This window comes from Scyliorhinus torazame, chromosome 9, assembly GCF_047496885.1.
Source record: "Scyliorhinus torazame isolate Kashiwa2021f chromosome 9, sScyTor2.1, whole genome shotgun sequence".
In the NCBI taxonomy this organism is placed as follows: domain Eukaryota; kingdom Metazoa; phylum Chordata; class Chondrichthyes; order Carcharhiniformes; family Scyliorhinidae; genus Scyliorhinus; species Scyliorhinus torazame.
Window position 1 is genome coordinate 20618817 of NC_092715.1, and position 17084 is coordinate 20635900.

A 17084-nucleotide genomic window follows, 5' to 3' on the forward strand; every position below is an offset into this window, starting at 1 on the left:
GTAATGAAGATCCAGACAATTGTGTAGGTGCACTTGTGTCCGTGATTAATTAAAGTGAGAGCAAGGTTAATAGAGACAGCTTGTTTGGGAGAACTGAGAGATAAAAGGGTAAAAGTGTTAGGTAATGGGAGGTTATAGTGAGGTTGGATCTAAAATTTGCATTATGAGATAAATAAGGACTTGGCTTTTCAGCTGTTGAATTTCAAAGGGGAGTTTAGAAGTGACCAGGAACTTTTACAACTTACAAACATTTTAGCCGGTAAACAGGGAAGGTATATTAAATTTTATTGATGAAAAGTGGAGACAAAATAGGAAAGCATGAAAGATTTAATATTTGGAAAAGTTGAGTGCAGAGAGATGGTTGAGGACAATGGAATTTGAGATGAAAGGGGAAAAAGGTGTTTAAGGAAAATCTTTTAGCTGAGTTGGGTGGTTGCATGGGAGAAATGTCCTGGAGGCCAGGCTGGATTCTCCTTTTCAGCGGCCAAATTCTGGCTCAAACTGAGAATTTGCGGGTGTTTTAGAACATAGAACATAGAACAATACAGCGCAGTAAAGGCCCTTCGGCCCACGATGTTGCACCGAAACAAAAGCCATCTAACCTACACTATGCCATTATCATCCATATGTTTATCCAATAAACTTTTAAATGCCCTCAATGTTGGCGAGTTCACTACTGTAGCAGGTAGGGCATTCCACGGCCTCACTACTCTTTGCGTAAAGAACCTACCTCTGACCTCTGTCCTATATCTATTACCCCTCAGTTTAAAGTTATGTCCCCTCGTGCCAGCCATATCCATCCGCGGGAGAAGGCTCTCACTGTCCACCCTATCCAACCCCCTGATCATTTTGTATGCCTCTATTAAGTCTCCTCTTAACCTTCTTCTCTCCAACGAAAACAACCTCAAGTCCATCAGCCTTTCCTCATAAGATTTTCCCTCCATACCAGGCAACATCCTGGTAAATCTCCTCTGCACCCGCTCCAAAGCCTCCACGTCCTTCCTATAATGCGGTGACCAGAACTGTACGCAATACTCCAAATGCGGCCGGACCAGAGTTCTGTACAGCTGCAACATGACCTCCCGACTCCGGAACTCAATCCCTCTACCAATAAAGGCCAACACTCCATAGGCCTTCTTCACAACCCTATCAACCTGGGTGGCAACTTTCAGGGATCTATGTACATGGACACCTAGATCCCTCTGCTCATTCACACTTTCAAGAACTTTACCATTAGCCAAATATTCCGCATTCCTGTTATTCCTTCCAAAGTGAATCACCTCACACTTCTCTACATTAAACTCCATTTGCCACCTCTCAGCCCAGCTCTGCAGCTTATCTAGATCCCTCTGTAACCTGCTACATCCTTCCACACTATCGACAACACCACCGACTTTAGTATCGTCTGCAAATTTACTCACCCACCCTTCTGCGCCTTCCTCTAGGTCATTGATAAAAATGACAAACAGCAACGGCCCCAGAACAGATCCTTGTGGTACTCCACTTGTGACTGTACTCCATTCTGAACATTTCCCATCAACCACCACCCTCTGTCTTCTTTCAGCTAGCCAATTTCTGATCCACATCTCTAAATCACCCTCAATCCCCAGCCTCCGTATTTTTTGCAATAGCCTACCGTGGGGAACCTTATCAAACGCTTTGCTGAAATCCATATACACCACATCAACTGCTCTACCCTCGTCTACCTGTTCAGTCACCTTCTCAAAGAACTCAATAAGGTTTGTGAGGCATGACCTACCCTTCACAAAGCCATGCTGACTATCCCTGATCATATTATTCCTATCTAGATGATTATAAATCTTGTCTCTTATAATCCCCTCCAAGACTTTACCCACTACTGACGAGAAGGCTCACCGGTCTATAGTTGCCGGGGTTGTCTCTGCTCCCCTTTTTGAACAAAGGGACCACATTTGCTGTCCTCCAGTCCTCTGGCACTATTCCTGTAGCCAATGATGACATAAAAATCAAAGCCAAAGGTCCATCAATCTCTTCCCTGGCCTCCCAGAGAATCCTAGGATAAATCCCATCAGGTCCCGGGGACTTATCTATTTTCAGCCTGTCCAGAATTGCCAACACCTCTTCCCTACGTACCTCAATGCCATCTATTCTATTAGCCTGGGGCTCAGCATTCTCCTCCACAACATTATCTTTTTCCTGAGTGAATACTGACGAAAAATATTCATTTAGTATCTCGCCTATCTCTTCAGACTCCACACACAATTTCCCATCCCTGTCCTTGACTGGTCCTACTCTTTCCCTAGTCATTCGCTTATTCCTGACATACCTATAGAAAGCTTTTGGGTTTTCCTTGATCCTTCCTGCCAAATACTTCTCATGTCCCCTCCTTGCTCGTCTTAGCTCTCTCTTTAGATCCTTCCTCGCTACCTTGTAACTATCCATCGCCCCAACCGAAACTTCACACTTCATCTTCACATAGGCCTCCTTCTTCCTCTTAACAAGAGATTCCGACTTCCGGGTGCGGCGATGACCAGCTGAGTCGCACGTTTCGGCAGCTCCCGGTGAGACGGACTTTTGGGCTCTTGATAGGAGCCCCAACGGCAATTTTAACGGCTAAAAACACCGTGCGGTAAACCAGAAGGGAATTCCCCCTGGACACGGATGGAAAAAGGAGAGGAAGGTGGCCGGATTGCAGCAGATCCTTTAGAACAGCGGCAAGGAAGGCAAGCAAAAACCAAGATGGCGTCGGAAGGTGGCAGTTTCACATGGGGCCCTGAACAACAAGAGTTCTTGAAATGCTGCGTGGAAGAGATAAAAAAGGAAATGAAGAAAGAGCTGTTGGCCCCGATACTACAGGCGATCGAAGGGCTAAAGGAGGAACAAAAGACCCAGGAGCGGGAGCTTCGGGTCGTGAAGGCGAAGGCAGCCGAGAATGAGGACGATATACAGGGCCTGGTGGTGAAGACGGAGACGCAGGAGGCACATCAGAAACGATGTGTGGAGAGGCTGGAGGCACTGGAGAACAACGCAAGGAGGAACAACCTGAGGATTCTTGGTCTTCCTGAAGGTGTGGAGCGTGCGGACGTCGGGGCATATGTGAGCACGATGCTGCACTCGTTAATGGGAGCGGAGGCCCCGGCGGGTCCGTTGGAGGTGGAGGGAGCATACCGAGTTATGGCGCGAGGACCGAGAGCAGGAGAAACTCCCAGAGCCATAGTGGTGAGATTCCTCCGTTTTAAGGATAGAGAAATGGTCCTTAGATGGGCGAAGAAAACCCGGAGCAGTAAATGGGAGAACGCGGTGATCCGCGTCTATCAAGACTGGAGTGCGGAGGTGGCGAGAAGGAGGGCGAGCTTTAATCGGGCCAAGGCGGTGCTTCATAAAAAGAAGATAAAATTTGGAATGCTGCAACCGGCAAGACTGTGGGTCACATATCAAGGGAGGCACCACTATTTTGAGACGGCGGATGAAGCGTGGACTTTTATTGTAGAAGAAAAACTGGAATGAGTGGATTATTAAAATGAACTTTTGGACAAAGTGGTGGGGCGAATGTGGGGGGCGAAGAGGGGTTTTATGTTCTAATCCTGCGGTGTGGTAACTTTTCTCTCTCCCACAGGGGGTGATGGGGGGAGGTGGGGAGGGAGAGGAGATGGGGCGTTGGCCATGGGGGGCGGGGCCAAGGGAGAAGCGCGGGCTTGGCTCCCGCGCTATGATAATTATGGCGGGAATAGAGAAGCAGGAAGGAGGGGGCGTCGCACGGTGCGAGCCGTGGTCACGGGGGGAAGCCGAGGTCAGCCAGAGTTTGCTGACTTCTGGGAGCAACATGGGGGGAGTAATTACGCTAGCGGGGGGTCTAGCGGGGGGGGGTGGGAGGGGGGAATTACTGGGTTGCTGCTGCTGGGGAAAGGGGGGAGCGGGTACGGGAGAAGATGGGCGGGGGGGCACCGCCTGGGGGAGATACAGCTGCGTGGGAACTGGGTGAGAAGCTGGAAAAAGATGATGGCTAATCGGCAAGGGGGGGGGGGGGGTGGGAAGCCCCCCAACTCGGCTGATCACGTGGAACGTGAGAGGGCTGAACGGGCCGATAAAGAGGGCACGGGTACTCGCACACCTTAAGAAACTTAAAGCAGATGTGGTTATGTTACAGGAAACGCACCTGAAACTGATAGACCAGGTTAGGCTGCGCAAAGGATGGGTGGGGCAGGTGTTCCATTCGGGGCTAGATGCGAAAAACAGGGGGGTGGCTATATTAGTGGGGAAGCGGGTAATGTTCGAGGCAAAGACTATAGTGGCGGATAACGGGGGCAGATACGTGATGGTGAGTGGCAAACTACAGGGAGAGACGGTGGTTTTGGTAAACGTGTATGCCCCGAACTGGGATGATGCCAATTTTATGAGGCGGATGCTAGGACGCATTCCGGACCTAGAGACGGGAAAGCTGATAATGGGGGGAGACTTTAACACGGTGTTGGAACCAGGGCTGGATAGGTCGAAGTCCAGGACTGGAAGGAGGCCGGCAGCAGCCAAGGTGCTTAAAGATTTTATGGAGCAGATGGGAGGGGTAGACCCGTGGAGATTCAGTAGACCTAGGAGTAAGGAGTTCTCGTTTTTCTCCTATGTTCATAAAGTCTACTCGCGCATAGACTTTTTTGTGCTGGGTAGGGCATTGATCCCGAAGGTGAGGGGAACGGAGTATACGGCTATAGCCATTTCGGATCACGCCCCACACTGGGTGGACTTGGAGATAGGGGAGGAAACAGGAGGGCGCCCACCCTGGAGAATGGACATGGGACTAATGGCGGATGAGGGGGTGTGTCTAAGGGTGAGGGGATGTATTGAAAAGTACTTGGAACTCAATGACAATGGGGAGGTCCAGGTGGGAGTGGTCTGGGAGGCGTTGAAGGCGGTGGTTAGTGGGGAGCTGATATCAATAAGGGCACATAAAGGGAAGCAGGAGAGTAAGGAACGGGAGCGGTTGCTGCAAGAACTTTTGAGGGTGGACAGACAATATGCGGAAGCACCGGAGGAGGGATTGTACAGGGAAAGGCAAAGGCTGCATGTGGAATTTGACTTGCTGACTACAGGCACTGCAGAGGCACAATGGAGGAAGGCACAGGGTGTACAGTATGAATATGGGGAGAAGGCGAGCAGGTTGCTGGCACACCAATTGAGGAAAAGGGGAGCAGCGAGGGAAATAGGGGGAGTGAGGGACGAGGAAGGAGAGACGGAGCGGGGAGCGGAGAGAGTGAATGAAGTGTTTAAGACATTTTATAAAAAATTATATGAAGCTCAACCCCCGGATGGGAGGGAGAGAATGATGGACTTTTTGGATCGGCTGGAAATTCCCAAGGTGAAAGAGCAGGAAAGGGTGGGACTGGGAGCACAGATCGAGGTAGAAGAAGTGGTGAAAGGTATTAGGAGCATGCAGACGGGAAAGGCCCCGGGACCGGACGGATTCCCAGTCGAATTCTATAGAAAATATTTGGACTTGCTCGCCCCGGTACTGACGAGGACCTTTAATGAGGCAAAGGAAAGGGGACAACTGCCCCCGACTATGTCTGAAGCAACGATATCGCTTCTCTTAAAGAAGGAAAAGGACCCGCTACAATGCGGGTCCTACAGACCAATTTCCCTCCTAAATGTGGATGCCAAGGTCCTGGCCAAGGTAATGGCAATGAGAATAGAGGAATGTGTCCCGGGGGTGGTCCACGAGGACCAAACTGGGTTTGTGAAGGGGAGACAGCTGAACATGAATATACGGAGGTTGTTAGGGGTAATGATGATGGCCCCACCAGAGGGCGAAACAGAGATAGTAGTGGCGATGGATGCCGAGAAAGCATTTGATAGAGTGGAATGGGATTATTTGTGGGAGGTGTTGAGGAGATTTGGTTTTGGAGAGGGGTATGTTAGATGGGTGCAGCTATTGTATAGGGCCCCAGTGGCGAGCGTGGTCACGAATGGACGGGGATCGGCATATTTTCGGCTCCATAGAGGGACAAGGCAGGGATGCCCTCTGTCCCCATTATTGTTTGCACTGGCGATTGAGCCCCTGGCGATAGCGTTGAGGGGTTCCAAGAAGTGGAGGGGAGTACTTAGGGGAGGAGAAGAACACCGGGTATCTTTGTATGCGGACGATTTGCTACTATATGTGGCGGATCCGGCGGAGGGGATGCCAGAAATAATGCGGATACTTGGGGAGTTTGGGGATTTTTCAGGGTATAAATTAAACATGGGGAAGAGTGAGTTGTTTGTGGTGCATCCAGGGGAGCAGAGTAGAGAAATAGAGGACCTACCGTTGAGGAAGGTAACAAGAGACTTTCGTTACCTGGGGATCCAGATAGCTAAGAATTGGGGCACATTGCACAGGTTAAATTTAACGCGGTTGGTGGAACAGATGGAGGAAGATTTCAAGAGATGGGATATGGTAGCCCTGTCAATGGCAGGGAGGGTGCAGGCGGTTAAGATGGTGGTCCTCCCGAGATTCCTCTTTGTGTTTCAGTGCCTCCCGGTGGTGATCACGAAGGCTTTTTTTTAAAAGGATTGAAAAGAGCATCATGGGTTTTGTTTGGGCCGGGAAGACCCCGAGAGTGAGGAAGGGATTCTTACAGCGTAGCAGGGATAGGGGGGGGCTGGCACTACCGAGCCTAAGTGAGTACTCTTGGGCTGCTAATATTTCAATGGTGAGTAAGTGGATGGGAGAGGAGGAGGGAGTGGCGTGGAAGAGATTAGAGAGGGCGTCCTGTAGGGGGACTAGCCTGCAGGCTATGGTGACAGCCCCATTGCCGTTCTCACCGAGGAACTACACCACAAGCCCGGTGGTGGTAGCTACACTGAAGATTTGGGGACAGTGGAGACGGCATAGGGGAAAGACTGGAGCCTTGGGGGGGTCCCCGATAAGAAACAACCATAGGTTTGCCCCGGGGGGAATGGATGGGGGATATGGAATGTGGCAAAGAGCAGGAATAACGCAACTGAAAGATCTATTTGTGGATGGGAAGTTCGCGAGTCTGGGAGCGCTGACCGAGAAATATGGGTTGCCCCAAGGGAATGCATTCAGGTATATGCAACTGAGGGCTTTTGCGAGGCAACAGGTGAGGGAATTTCCGCAGCTCCCGACACAAGAGGTGCAGGACAGAGTGATCTCAAAGACATGGGTGGGGGATGGTAAGGTGTCAGATATATATAGGGAAATGAGGGACGAAGGGGAGACTATGGTAGATGAACTAAAAGGGAAATGGGAAGAAGAGCTGGGGGAGGAGATCGAGGAGGGGCTGTGGGCAGATGCCCTAAGCAGGGTAAACTCGTCGTCCTCGTGTGCCAGGCTAAGCCTGATTCAGTTTAAGGTATTACACAGGGCGCATATGACTGGAGCACGGCTCAGTAAATTTTTTGGGGTGGAGGATAGGTGTGCGAGGTGCTCGAGAAGCCCAGCGAATCATACCCATATGTTTTGGTCATGCCCGGCACTACGGGGGTTTTGGATGGGGGTGACAAAGGTGCTTTCAAAAGTAGTGGGGGTCCGGGTCGAACCAAGCTGGGGGTTGGCTATATTTGGGGTTGCACAAGAGCCGGGAGTGCAGGAGGTGAGAGAGGCCGATGTTTTGGCCTTTGCGTCCCTAGTAGCCCGGCGCAGGATATTGCTAATGTGGAAAGAAGCCAAGCCCCCGGGGGTGGAGACCTGGATAAATGACATGGCGGGGTTTATAAAGCTAGAGCGGATTAAGTTCGTCCTAAGGGGGTCGGCTCAAGGGTTCACCAGGCGGTGGCAACCGTTCGTCGAATACCTTGCGGATAGATAGATGGAATGGGAAAAAGAAGGCAGCAGCAGCAGCCCAGGATTTGGGGGGGGGGGGGGGGGGGCGGGGGGGGGGGGGGGGGGTGTAACTTGTGACAAGGCAGTTGCCAATTAGGGCTAGTTTTCATTTTTGTTATTTAATATTTATTTTTTTTTTGTTTATATAAAATAGGTCATTGTTATTTGTGCTGTTGTGGTATTGTGTGGAGGGTGCACAATGTACTGTGTTGGTTGACCAAAAATTTTCAATAAAATATTTATTAAAAAAAAAAACAAGAGATTCCACTTCCTTGGTAAACCACGGTTCCCTCGCTCGACGCCTTCCTCCCTGTCTGACCGGTACATACTTATCAAGAACACGCAGTAGCTGATCCTTGAACAAGCCCCACTTATCCAGTGTGCCCAACACTTGCAGCCTACTTCTCCACCTTATCCCCCCAAGTCACGTCTAATGGCATCATAATTGCCCTTCCCCCAGCTATAACTCTTGCCCTGCGGTGTATACTTATCCCTTTCCATCATTAACGTAAACGTCACCGAATTGTGGTCACTGTCCCCAAAGTGCTCTCCTACCTCCAAATCCAACACCTGGCCTGGTTCATTATCCAAAACCAAATCCAACGTGGCCTCGCCTCTTGTTGGCCTGTCAACATATTGTGTCAGGAAACCCTCCTGCACACACTGTACAATAAACGACCCATCTGATGTACTCGAACTATATCTTTTCTAGTCAATATTTGGAAAGTTAAAGTCTCCCATAATAACTACCCTGTTACTTTCGCTCTTATCCAGAATCATCTTCGCCATCCTTTCCTCTACATCCCTCGAACTATTAGGAGGCCTATAAAAAACTCCCAACAGGGTGACCGCGCCTTTCCTGTTTCTAACTTCAGCCCATACTACCTCGGAAGAAAAGTCCCCATCTAGCATCCTCTCCGCCACCGTAATACTGCTCTTGACTAGCAGCGCCACACCTCCCCCTCTTTTGCCTCCTTCTCTGAGCTTACTAAAACACCTAAACCCCGGAACCTGCAACATCCATTCCTGTCCCTGCTCTATCCATGTCTCCGAAATGGCCACAACATCGAAGTCCCAGGTACCAACCCATGCTGCCAGTTCCCCTACCTTGTTTCGTATACTCCTGGCATTGAAGTAGACACACTTCAAACCACCTACCTGAACACTGGCCCCCTCCTGCGACTTCAAATCTGTGCTCCTGACCTCTATACTCTCATTCTCCCTTACCCTAAAACTACAATCCAGGTTCCCATGCCCCTGCTGCATTAGTTTAAACCCCCACAAAGAGCACTAACAAATCTCCCCCCCCAGGATATTTGTGCCCCTCAGGTTCAGATGTAGACCATCCTGTCTGTAGAGGTCCCACCTTCCCCAGAAAGAGCCCCAGTTATCCAGAAATCTGAATCCCTCCCGCCTGCACCATCCCTGTAGCCACGTGTTTAAATGCTCTCTCTCCCTATTCCTCATCTCACTATCACGTGGCACGGGCAACAACCCAGAGATAACAACTCTGTTTGTTCTAGTTCTGAGCTTCCATCCTAGCTCCCTGAAAGCCTGCCTGACATCCTTGTCCCCTTTCCTACCTATGTCGTTAGTGCCAATGTGGACCACGACTTGGGGCTGCTCCCCCTCCCCCCTAAGGACCCGGAAAACACGATCCGAGACATCACGTACCCTTGCACCTGGGAGGCAACATACCAAACGTGAGTCTCTCACGCTCCCACAAAATCTCCTATCTGTGACCCTGACTATCGAGTCCCCAATTACTAATGCTCTGCTCCTCTCCCCCCTTCCCTTCTGAGCAACAGGGACAGACTCCGTGCCAGAGGCCCGTACCCCATGGCTTACCCCTGGTAAGTCGTCCCCCCCACAAGTATCCAAAGCGTTATACTTGTTTCTCAGGGGAACGACCGCAGGGGATCCCTGCACTGACTGCTTTTTCCCAGTCCCTCTTACAGTTACCCACCTATCTCCAATCTTTGGTGTAACTAATTCCCTGAAGCTGCTATCTATGACCCCTTCTGCCTCCCGAATGATCCGAAGTTCTTCCAACTCCAGCTCCAGTTCCCTAACTCGGTCTTGGAGGAGCTGGAGATGGCAGCACTTCCTGCAGGTAAAATCAGCAGGGACACTAACTGCATCCCTCACCTCAAACATCCTGCAGGAGGAACATTGCACTCCCTTCCCTGCCATTCCTCTAACTTTCTACCAAGATCTGGCTAACAACTAAATTAAATTTTTTATAAAAAATAATAATAATATAATAAAATATGGTACTTACCTCAGACCAATGGGTTTTATTATTAGGTTAGAGGAGGAGGGCGGGTGGGAGACACTACACGTGTAGTGTCTCGGGTTTCCTCTCCACCAGAATTTATTGGTGAGGGTCTTCCCAGACGTCCGCGGGTCGACTTCCTGTTCCCGCCTAAAACACTAATTTTAAAAAAAAAATTCTCAGCTCCCGCTGAAACTGACTCACCAGCTGTTCTCCCGCCGAAATCGACTGGCCTGTCCCTGCAAAGACAAGTGCTTTTAAAGGACAGACTTACCTCCCAGCAACCACTTCCGCACTGCTCCCGCTGAAACTGACTCACCAGCTGTTCTCCCGCCGAAATCGACTGGCCTGCCCCTGCAAAGACAAGTGCTTTTAAAGGACAGACTTACCTCCCAGCAACCACTTCCGCACTGCTCCCGCTGAAACTGACTCACCAGCTGTTCTCCCGCCGAAATCGACTCATTTTACAACACAAAATGCAGCACTGAACCCTCACCGATGCCGGGACCGGTGAGGGGCTAGCAGCCGTGCCACATAAAGCCCCTTTACCCGCCGATATGGATGCAGAATGGCCGGGTCCATGGCTGTGCATACGCAGGGCGGCGGCCTGAGGCCGTACAACATGGCACCAGTCGCGCGCAGACACGGCCTGCCAAAAACAGTCCCCCTGTAACCCCTTGCCACCCCTGGACCACCCCCACCAGTCCCTCCAGCCCCCGCTGAAGCCCCCCCGCCAGTGGAACGGCTCCCCCCCCCGAATGTGGACACAGTCCGCAGCCGCCACACCAGGTTTACGCCGTCTGGAAGTCGGCCCATCGGGGACATCCTGAGGCCGCCTCGATGGTGTGCGGCGTACTCAAGTACGCCATTTTTGAGGGGGCGGAACAACGGTGCGAAAATGGATTCCCCGGCCGATCTTTGAACGCGATTTCGGCATCGGTGATCGGAGAACCCCGCCCCAGTTCTGTGGGCTGAGAAAGCGTGAAGGTTTTGAATTTGAAGCAGTCGCCAATTTTCAAGCTAGAGAAGTCTTTGTTTCCAGAAACCAGTTAGATTCTGAACGTTCTTTTTGGATTTCCACATCTTAGTGGAAGTGTTTGAGGAGTCGTGTGGTAAACATTTATTTAACGTGACAACAATTTTTTGCTTTGGGTAATATTACTGAATTTTTTAAAAGTTACAAATCTATAAGGGAGTTGTTTCCAAGAAGAGAGTTTACTTGTGTGTTTTGGCCAAGTGTTTTTTGGGGTTTGTTCTGTAAGACTGTTTTAACTGTGTAACTTTGATCTTATGTGGTTATGTTTTTTTCTTGTTAATACATCTTATAATTTATAAATCCTAAAGGTGTTACTCAAGTTCTAGGCTTTTGGGGTCAGTAGCTCTTTCTCCTCGTTTTCAAAAGCAAAAGGTTTATGGTTAGTAAGACAGGTAATCATCTGGAATCCGGCTTGCTCAGCAAGTAACATCTCAATAGAAAGAGACAGTGCTGACTACCTGTGTATAATTGGCAATAGTATTTCAGAAGCTAACTTGGTAAAGTTCTTCATGAGCCACAGCTTGATTGAATGTGCAAATAGTGCCATTATTACTGAATTATGGACTGCATGGTAGCACAGTGGTTAGCAGTGTTGCTTCAAAGCGCCAGGGTCACAGTTTGATTCCCGGGTTGGGTCACTGTCTGTCTGGAGTCTGCACGTTCTCCCCGTGTCTGCGTAGGTTTCCTCCGGGTGCTCCGGTTTCCTCCCACAAATCCCGAAAGACGCGCTGTTAGATGAATTGGACATTCTGAATGCTCTCTCTGTGTACCCGAACAGGTGCCGGAATGTGGCGACGAGGGGCTTTTCGCCGTAACTTCATTGCAGTGTTAATGTAAGCCTACTTGTGACAATAAAGATTATTATTATTAATAATCATTATGCTTGTATATGCAAAAATTGTTTTTTGCAGAAACAGTTTTAGAGTATTCACCTGTTGAAGTATTTCATGAAAAAGAAAATGAAATGAAAATTGCTTATTGTCACAAGTAGGCTTCAAATGAAGTTACTGTGAAAAGCCCCTAGTCGCCACATTCCGGCGCCTGTTCGGGGAGGCTGGTGCGGGTTCATTTAGATAAGTACATAAAATCCCTTCAGTGCAGAAGGAGGCCATTTGGCCCATCGAGTCTACACAGATCTTCTGAAAGAGCCTAAAAATGGAAAGAGACTCGTGCGGAGCTTAAGTACCTGCATAAAACTGTTGGAACAAATGGCCTTTTCAGTGCTGTAGATACGGTGTCATTATATATAATGTTTCCATAAGCTTTACATGCCAGTGAATGTACTGCTCGTTACTCTACTTTGTCTGACCTCGAAGGAGGGCAGAGTCGATCAGCGGGAACTAGAGTAAAATACAACCAGAATACAAATGAGCCGAGTCAGCAGATTTAATGAGGAGAACTTTCTGAAATACTTACACCACAAACAAATCACTAAACACACAACACAGGAGTTGTGAAGCAACTTGAGAATATTTCTGATCAATTCTAACACTGCAGGCTGGACTTCTACACTTAGTTTTCTTGGAAGGTTTAAGGGCTGCAGGGGTGCGTCACACAGCCAGATGCTACCTGGAATCACCAATTCTGTGCCTTGCATTCATTCATCGTTGCTTTTTGAAACATAACAGAAACTTTCCTCTCTGTTCTCACCAACTTTCCTTCCCACATTCTGGCTTCTGAACCCTGCGGCAGCATTTCACACTGTCTGGGAGGGCAGGCTGGACTGCTAGAACATCGCTGCGCCATTTACTCCGTATTCACCTGTCACTCTGACACCAATATTACACTCCCTAAATAAATGCAACAGCCCCATTGACACGTGGGAGTGGCTTGCCTTAGAATGCACAATCTGGAGGAAGAGCATCCGCGAAGGCGCCAATCACCACGAACGCCGTAGCGGAGGCCAAGCGTAAACAGCGGAAGGAGAGCGCAGAATCCAGAGCGTCCCACCCACCCGCCCACCTCATTAAACACCACATGACAAACCTGTGGCAGAGTCTGCGGATCCAGGATCAGACTATTCAGCCTCCGCAGAGCCCACCTCCCCGGAGTGGAAGGAAGTCATCCTCGACCCTGAGGGACTGCCCGAGAGAGATTACACACGCTCAATTAATGTGAATTGGCGTAAGATAGGAGATTACACACGCTCAATTAATGTGAATTGGCGTGAGATGGGAAAGCTGTCCGGTTTTCTCCACTGTGGAATATCATACCCAGCGACCAGCCTTGGAGGATCCGTGTCGCCTCATTTCTCGCTGGTCCAAATCCTCAATCAGTCATCAGACCAGCGGAGCTGAGTGTGCCCAAGGCAACCATGACACTAACCAGATGAAATTATTTCGACATTTAAATTCAAAATTTTTAACTTTAAACAGGAGATTGGGAGAGCGTGGAAACTGCAATATCGGGACATCATCAATTTTTTTACAAAATCTTACTTTCTCCTGGTTTTCCGTCGAATAAACAACTCTTCGCCGGAGCCCCAAATTGGTGAGGCGGATTGGGGTAACGGGCTGTATTCAGGTACATTTTGCTGGAGTCCTGAGCAGTGGCCCTTTCAAACACAACCACATTCACTGCACGGATGAGGAGCAAGCGCAGGAGGGGAGATATTAATTATTTCCCAGCAAAAACCTTCAACCTCAGTGTTTCCAAACAAACTATGTGGAAACAATCTGCTTCAATGCACAGTGCTATCATATGGATACTTAGAAACATTTCTGCTGATTAACTTCAATTGAACAGAATCCATATAACCTGGTTAAATAAAAACAGTTCAGCATTTCTAATTTCGCCCCAAGCTACAGAAAGTAAGAGAAAGGAAAGTTATAACGCCATTAGGAGCAATGGAAGCAGAAAGGTGATTGTGCTTCTTAAAGCACTGGCTAATATCCTGAAGTAGGTATTAACGCTGTTAGCGACTGGCTGTCTCCACATCTTGCAACACTTCCATTGAACCCCAAGACTTCCCATAGGAGAGGGACACTTTTAAAGGGACCTGTGGAGAACAGAACACATTTCCTGTTATCAAATTAATAATTTGCAACATGTACTTCTTTCAATTTCATGGGAAACTGTAATTAAATTAGTGCATTGCAGGGGAGGACTGTACCTTCAGATACACTCCCAGGGCCTCCACAGATTGCAGCGATTCCATGGTGCTTTTAACAAGTCCTACAATTGGAAAAAGAACAGCGAGTTGCCAAAGCAGACTAAACTTTGGTTCGAATTTAGCAACGAGTCAATTGTATCCTGCTAATGAAAATTAGTGGAGGCAGATTTCAGATCATATTAATTCTGTAGGAACAGGACAAATTTGTATCAAACTGTTTTAATGGAGGTGCTAAAAGATATCACACATCATCAAATCTAAACTTTACTATTAGTATTTAGCAGTAAAATCATAGTCTGGTGGATTGTCACCTTCAGCACATATTGAGCGGGGAAAGGGCGTCTGCTCTGATCAGGTTGGCAGGAGGTCAGGTCGACGTTAATGAGGGAAATGCCAGCCCTGAGTGTGCTCTTGTTGGACAGGTGGTGCTTTGGGAGGGCAAACGTTTGGTGGGGCTGCAGCTAACTGAAGATGGCTTGCAGTCTTTGAAGGGAAGGTTCCCTTTCTAGAGGTGGCTGGTGGGTGGCATGTTACTGAAGCAACAGACAGCAAGGTGTTCAGAGCTCCCAATGGAAGTGCTTGTTGAGCAAGTGAGGAACAGGAAGCAGATCTGCTTTCCTGTGGATGGGTGTGGAATTTAGCTAAAGGGTGTGGAGAGGCGTGGGAAGGCAAGCCAATCCCCGTTCCATTGTTCTTAGGATCTGGGAAAAAATTAATGGCTTCATAAGGACTGGGATGGCAGTGGTTAGCACTGCTGCCTCGCGGCACCGAGATCCCAGGTTCGATCCCGGTCCCGGGTCACTGTCAAAGAACAAAACAAAGAACAAAGAAATGTACAGCACAGGAACAGGCCCTTCGGCCCTCCAAGCCCGTGCCGACCATACTGCCCGACTAAACTACAATCTTCTACACTTCCTGGGTCCGTATCCTTCTATTCCCATCCTATTCATATATTTGTCAAGATGCCCCTTAAATGTCCCTATCGTCCCTGCCTCCACTACCTCCTCCGGTAGCGAGTTCCAGGCACCCACTACCCTCTGCGTAAAAAACTTGCCTCGTACATCTACTCTAAACTTTGCCCCTCTCACCTTAAACCTATGCCCCCTAGTAATTGACCCCTCTACCCTGGGGAAAAGCCTCTGACTATCCACTCTGTCTATGCCCCTCATAATTTTGTATACCTCTATCAGGTCGCCCCTCAACCTCCTTCGTTCCAGTGAGAACAAACCGAGTTTATTCAATCGCTCCTCATAGCTTATGCCCTCCATACCAGGCAACATTCTGGTAAATCTCTTCTGCACCCTCTCTAAAGCCTCCACATCCTTCTGGTAGTGTGGCGACCAGAATTGAACACTATACTCCAAGTGTGGCCTAACTAAGGTTCTATACAGCTGCAACATGACTTGCCAATTCTTATACTCAATGCCCCGGCCAATGAAGGCAAGCATGCCGTATGCCTTCTTGACTACCTTCTCCACCTGTGTAGCCCCTTTCAGTGATCTGTGGACCTGTACTCCTAGATCTCTTTGACTTTCAATACTCTTGAGGGTTCTACCATTCACTGTATATTCCCTACCTGCATTAGCCCTTCCAAAATGCATTACCTCACATTTGTCCAGGTTAAACTCCATCTGCCATCTCTCCGCCCAAGTCTCCAGACAATCTAAATCCTGCTGTATCCTCAGACAGTCCTCATCGCTATCCGCAATTCCACCAACCTTTGTGTCGTCTGCAAACTTACTAATCAGACCAGTTACATTTTCCTCCAAATCATTTATATATACTACAAAGAGCAAAGGTCCCAGCACTGATCCCTGTGGAACACCACTGGTCACAGCCCTCCAATTAGAAAAGCATCCCTCCATTGCTACCCTCTGCCTTCTATGGCCTAGCCAGTTCTGTATCCACCTTGCCAGTTCACCCCTGATCCCGTGTGACTTCACCTTTTGTACTAGTCTACCATGAGGGACCTTGTCAAAGGCCTTACTGAAGTCCATATAGACAACATCTACTGCCCTACCTGCATCAATCATCTTAGTGACCTCCTCGAAAAACTCTATCAAGTTAGTGAGACACGACCTCCCCTTCACAAAACCGTGCTGCCTCTCACTAATACGTCCATGTGGAGTTTGCACATTCTCCCCGTGGCTGCGTGGGTCTCATCCCTATGTTATTCTCTAAGTCTGAATAAAGATTGTAGACTTCCAGTTAACACAAATACTTTATTCAGTGGGTTCATTCTGTTTCCAGAGCTTAACTAGATATAATACAGTCAAGAGGTATGACCAGTGAAGCTAAGGTAAACTGCCTATGCTGAGCTGTCTCTGTCTGCTGCTGCTCACTAGCCCTGTGCTTCTGAGAGAGGCGGATCCTCCCTTGGGCTGGATCCTTTATACCCGTCTCTGATGCTGCCCTCTAGTGATGCTGTGGTTGTTACATCTGTGCTGTAGTGCCTGGTGTAAGTGCAGATGTATGTACAGATGTACAGATCACTACAATCCCTACAACCCAAAGATGTACAGGATAGGTGAATTGGCTGCGCTAAATTGCCGCTTAATTGGGAAAAAAAATTATGCACTCTAAATTTATTTTAAAAAAAGATTTCATGAGGACGACGAACAAAGAATCATCGAAAATAGGAGCAGTGAGTGCCGACTGAAGTATGTTCCCTGGGTCAAGGCCACCCCGATTCTCCCCTCCCCCCTGCAACCAGCCAGCCCAGCCCACCCCTCACACTCTTCTGACAGAGCACCGAGGCAGGTTGTAATATTGTGCACAAGTGTTGAATGTGAAAATATATATACAGCTTTGTGCCCTGGGCCCTAATGCTATACTGTGCCCTGCATCCATGCCAACTTAACTGGTGTCT

The 17084-nt window shown here is 48.8% G+C and overlaps 1 protein-coding gene across 1 annotated transcript in view; it reads right to left on the reverse strand.

The window, feature by feature from the left end:
* Nucleotides 1–13063: 13063 nt before the first annotated feature.
* poln (polymerase (DNA directed) nu) overlaps nt 13064–17084 on the reverse strand; it is a 459972-nt gene continuing 455951 nt past the window's right edge. Inside the window, exons 16-17 of the mRNA XM_072517547.1 lie at nt 14216–14277; nt 13064–14101 (exon numbers count right to left, since the gene is read on the reverse strand). Coding sequence (XP_072373648.1) covers nt 14018–14101; nt 14216–14277 — 146 coding nt within the window. The 3' untranslated portion in view covers nt 13064–14017. The remainder of the gene's footprint in view (nt 14102–14215; nt 14278–17084) is intronic.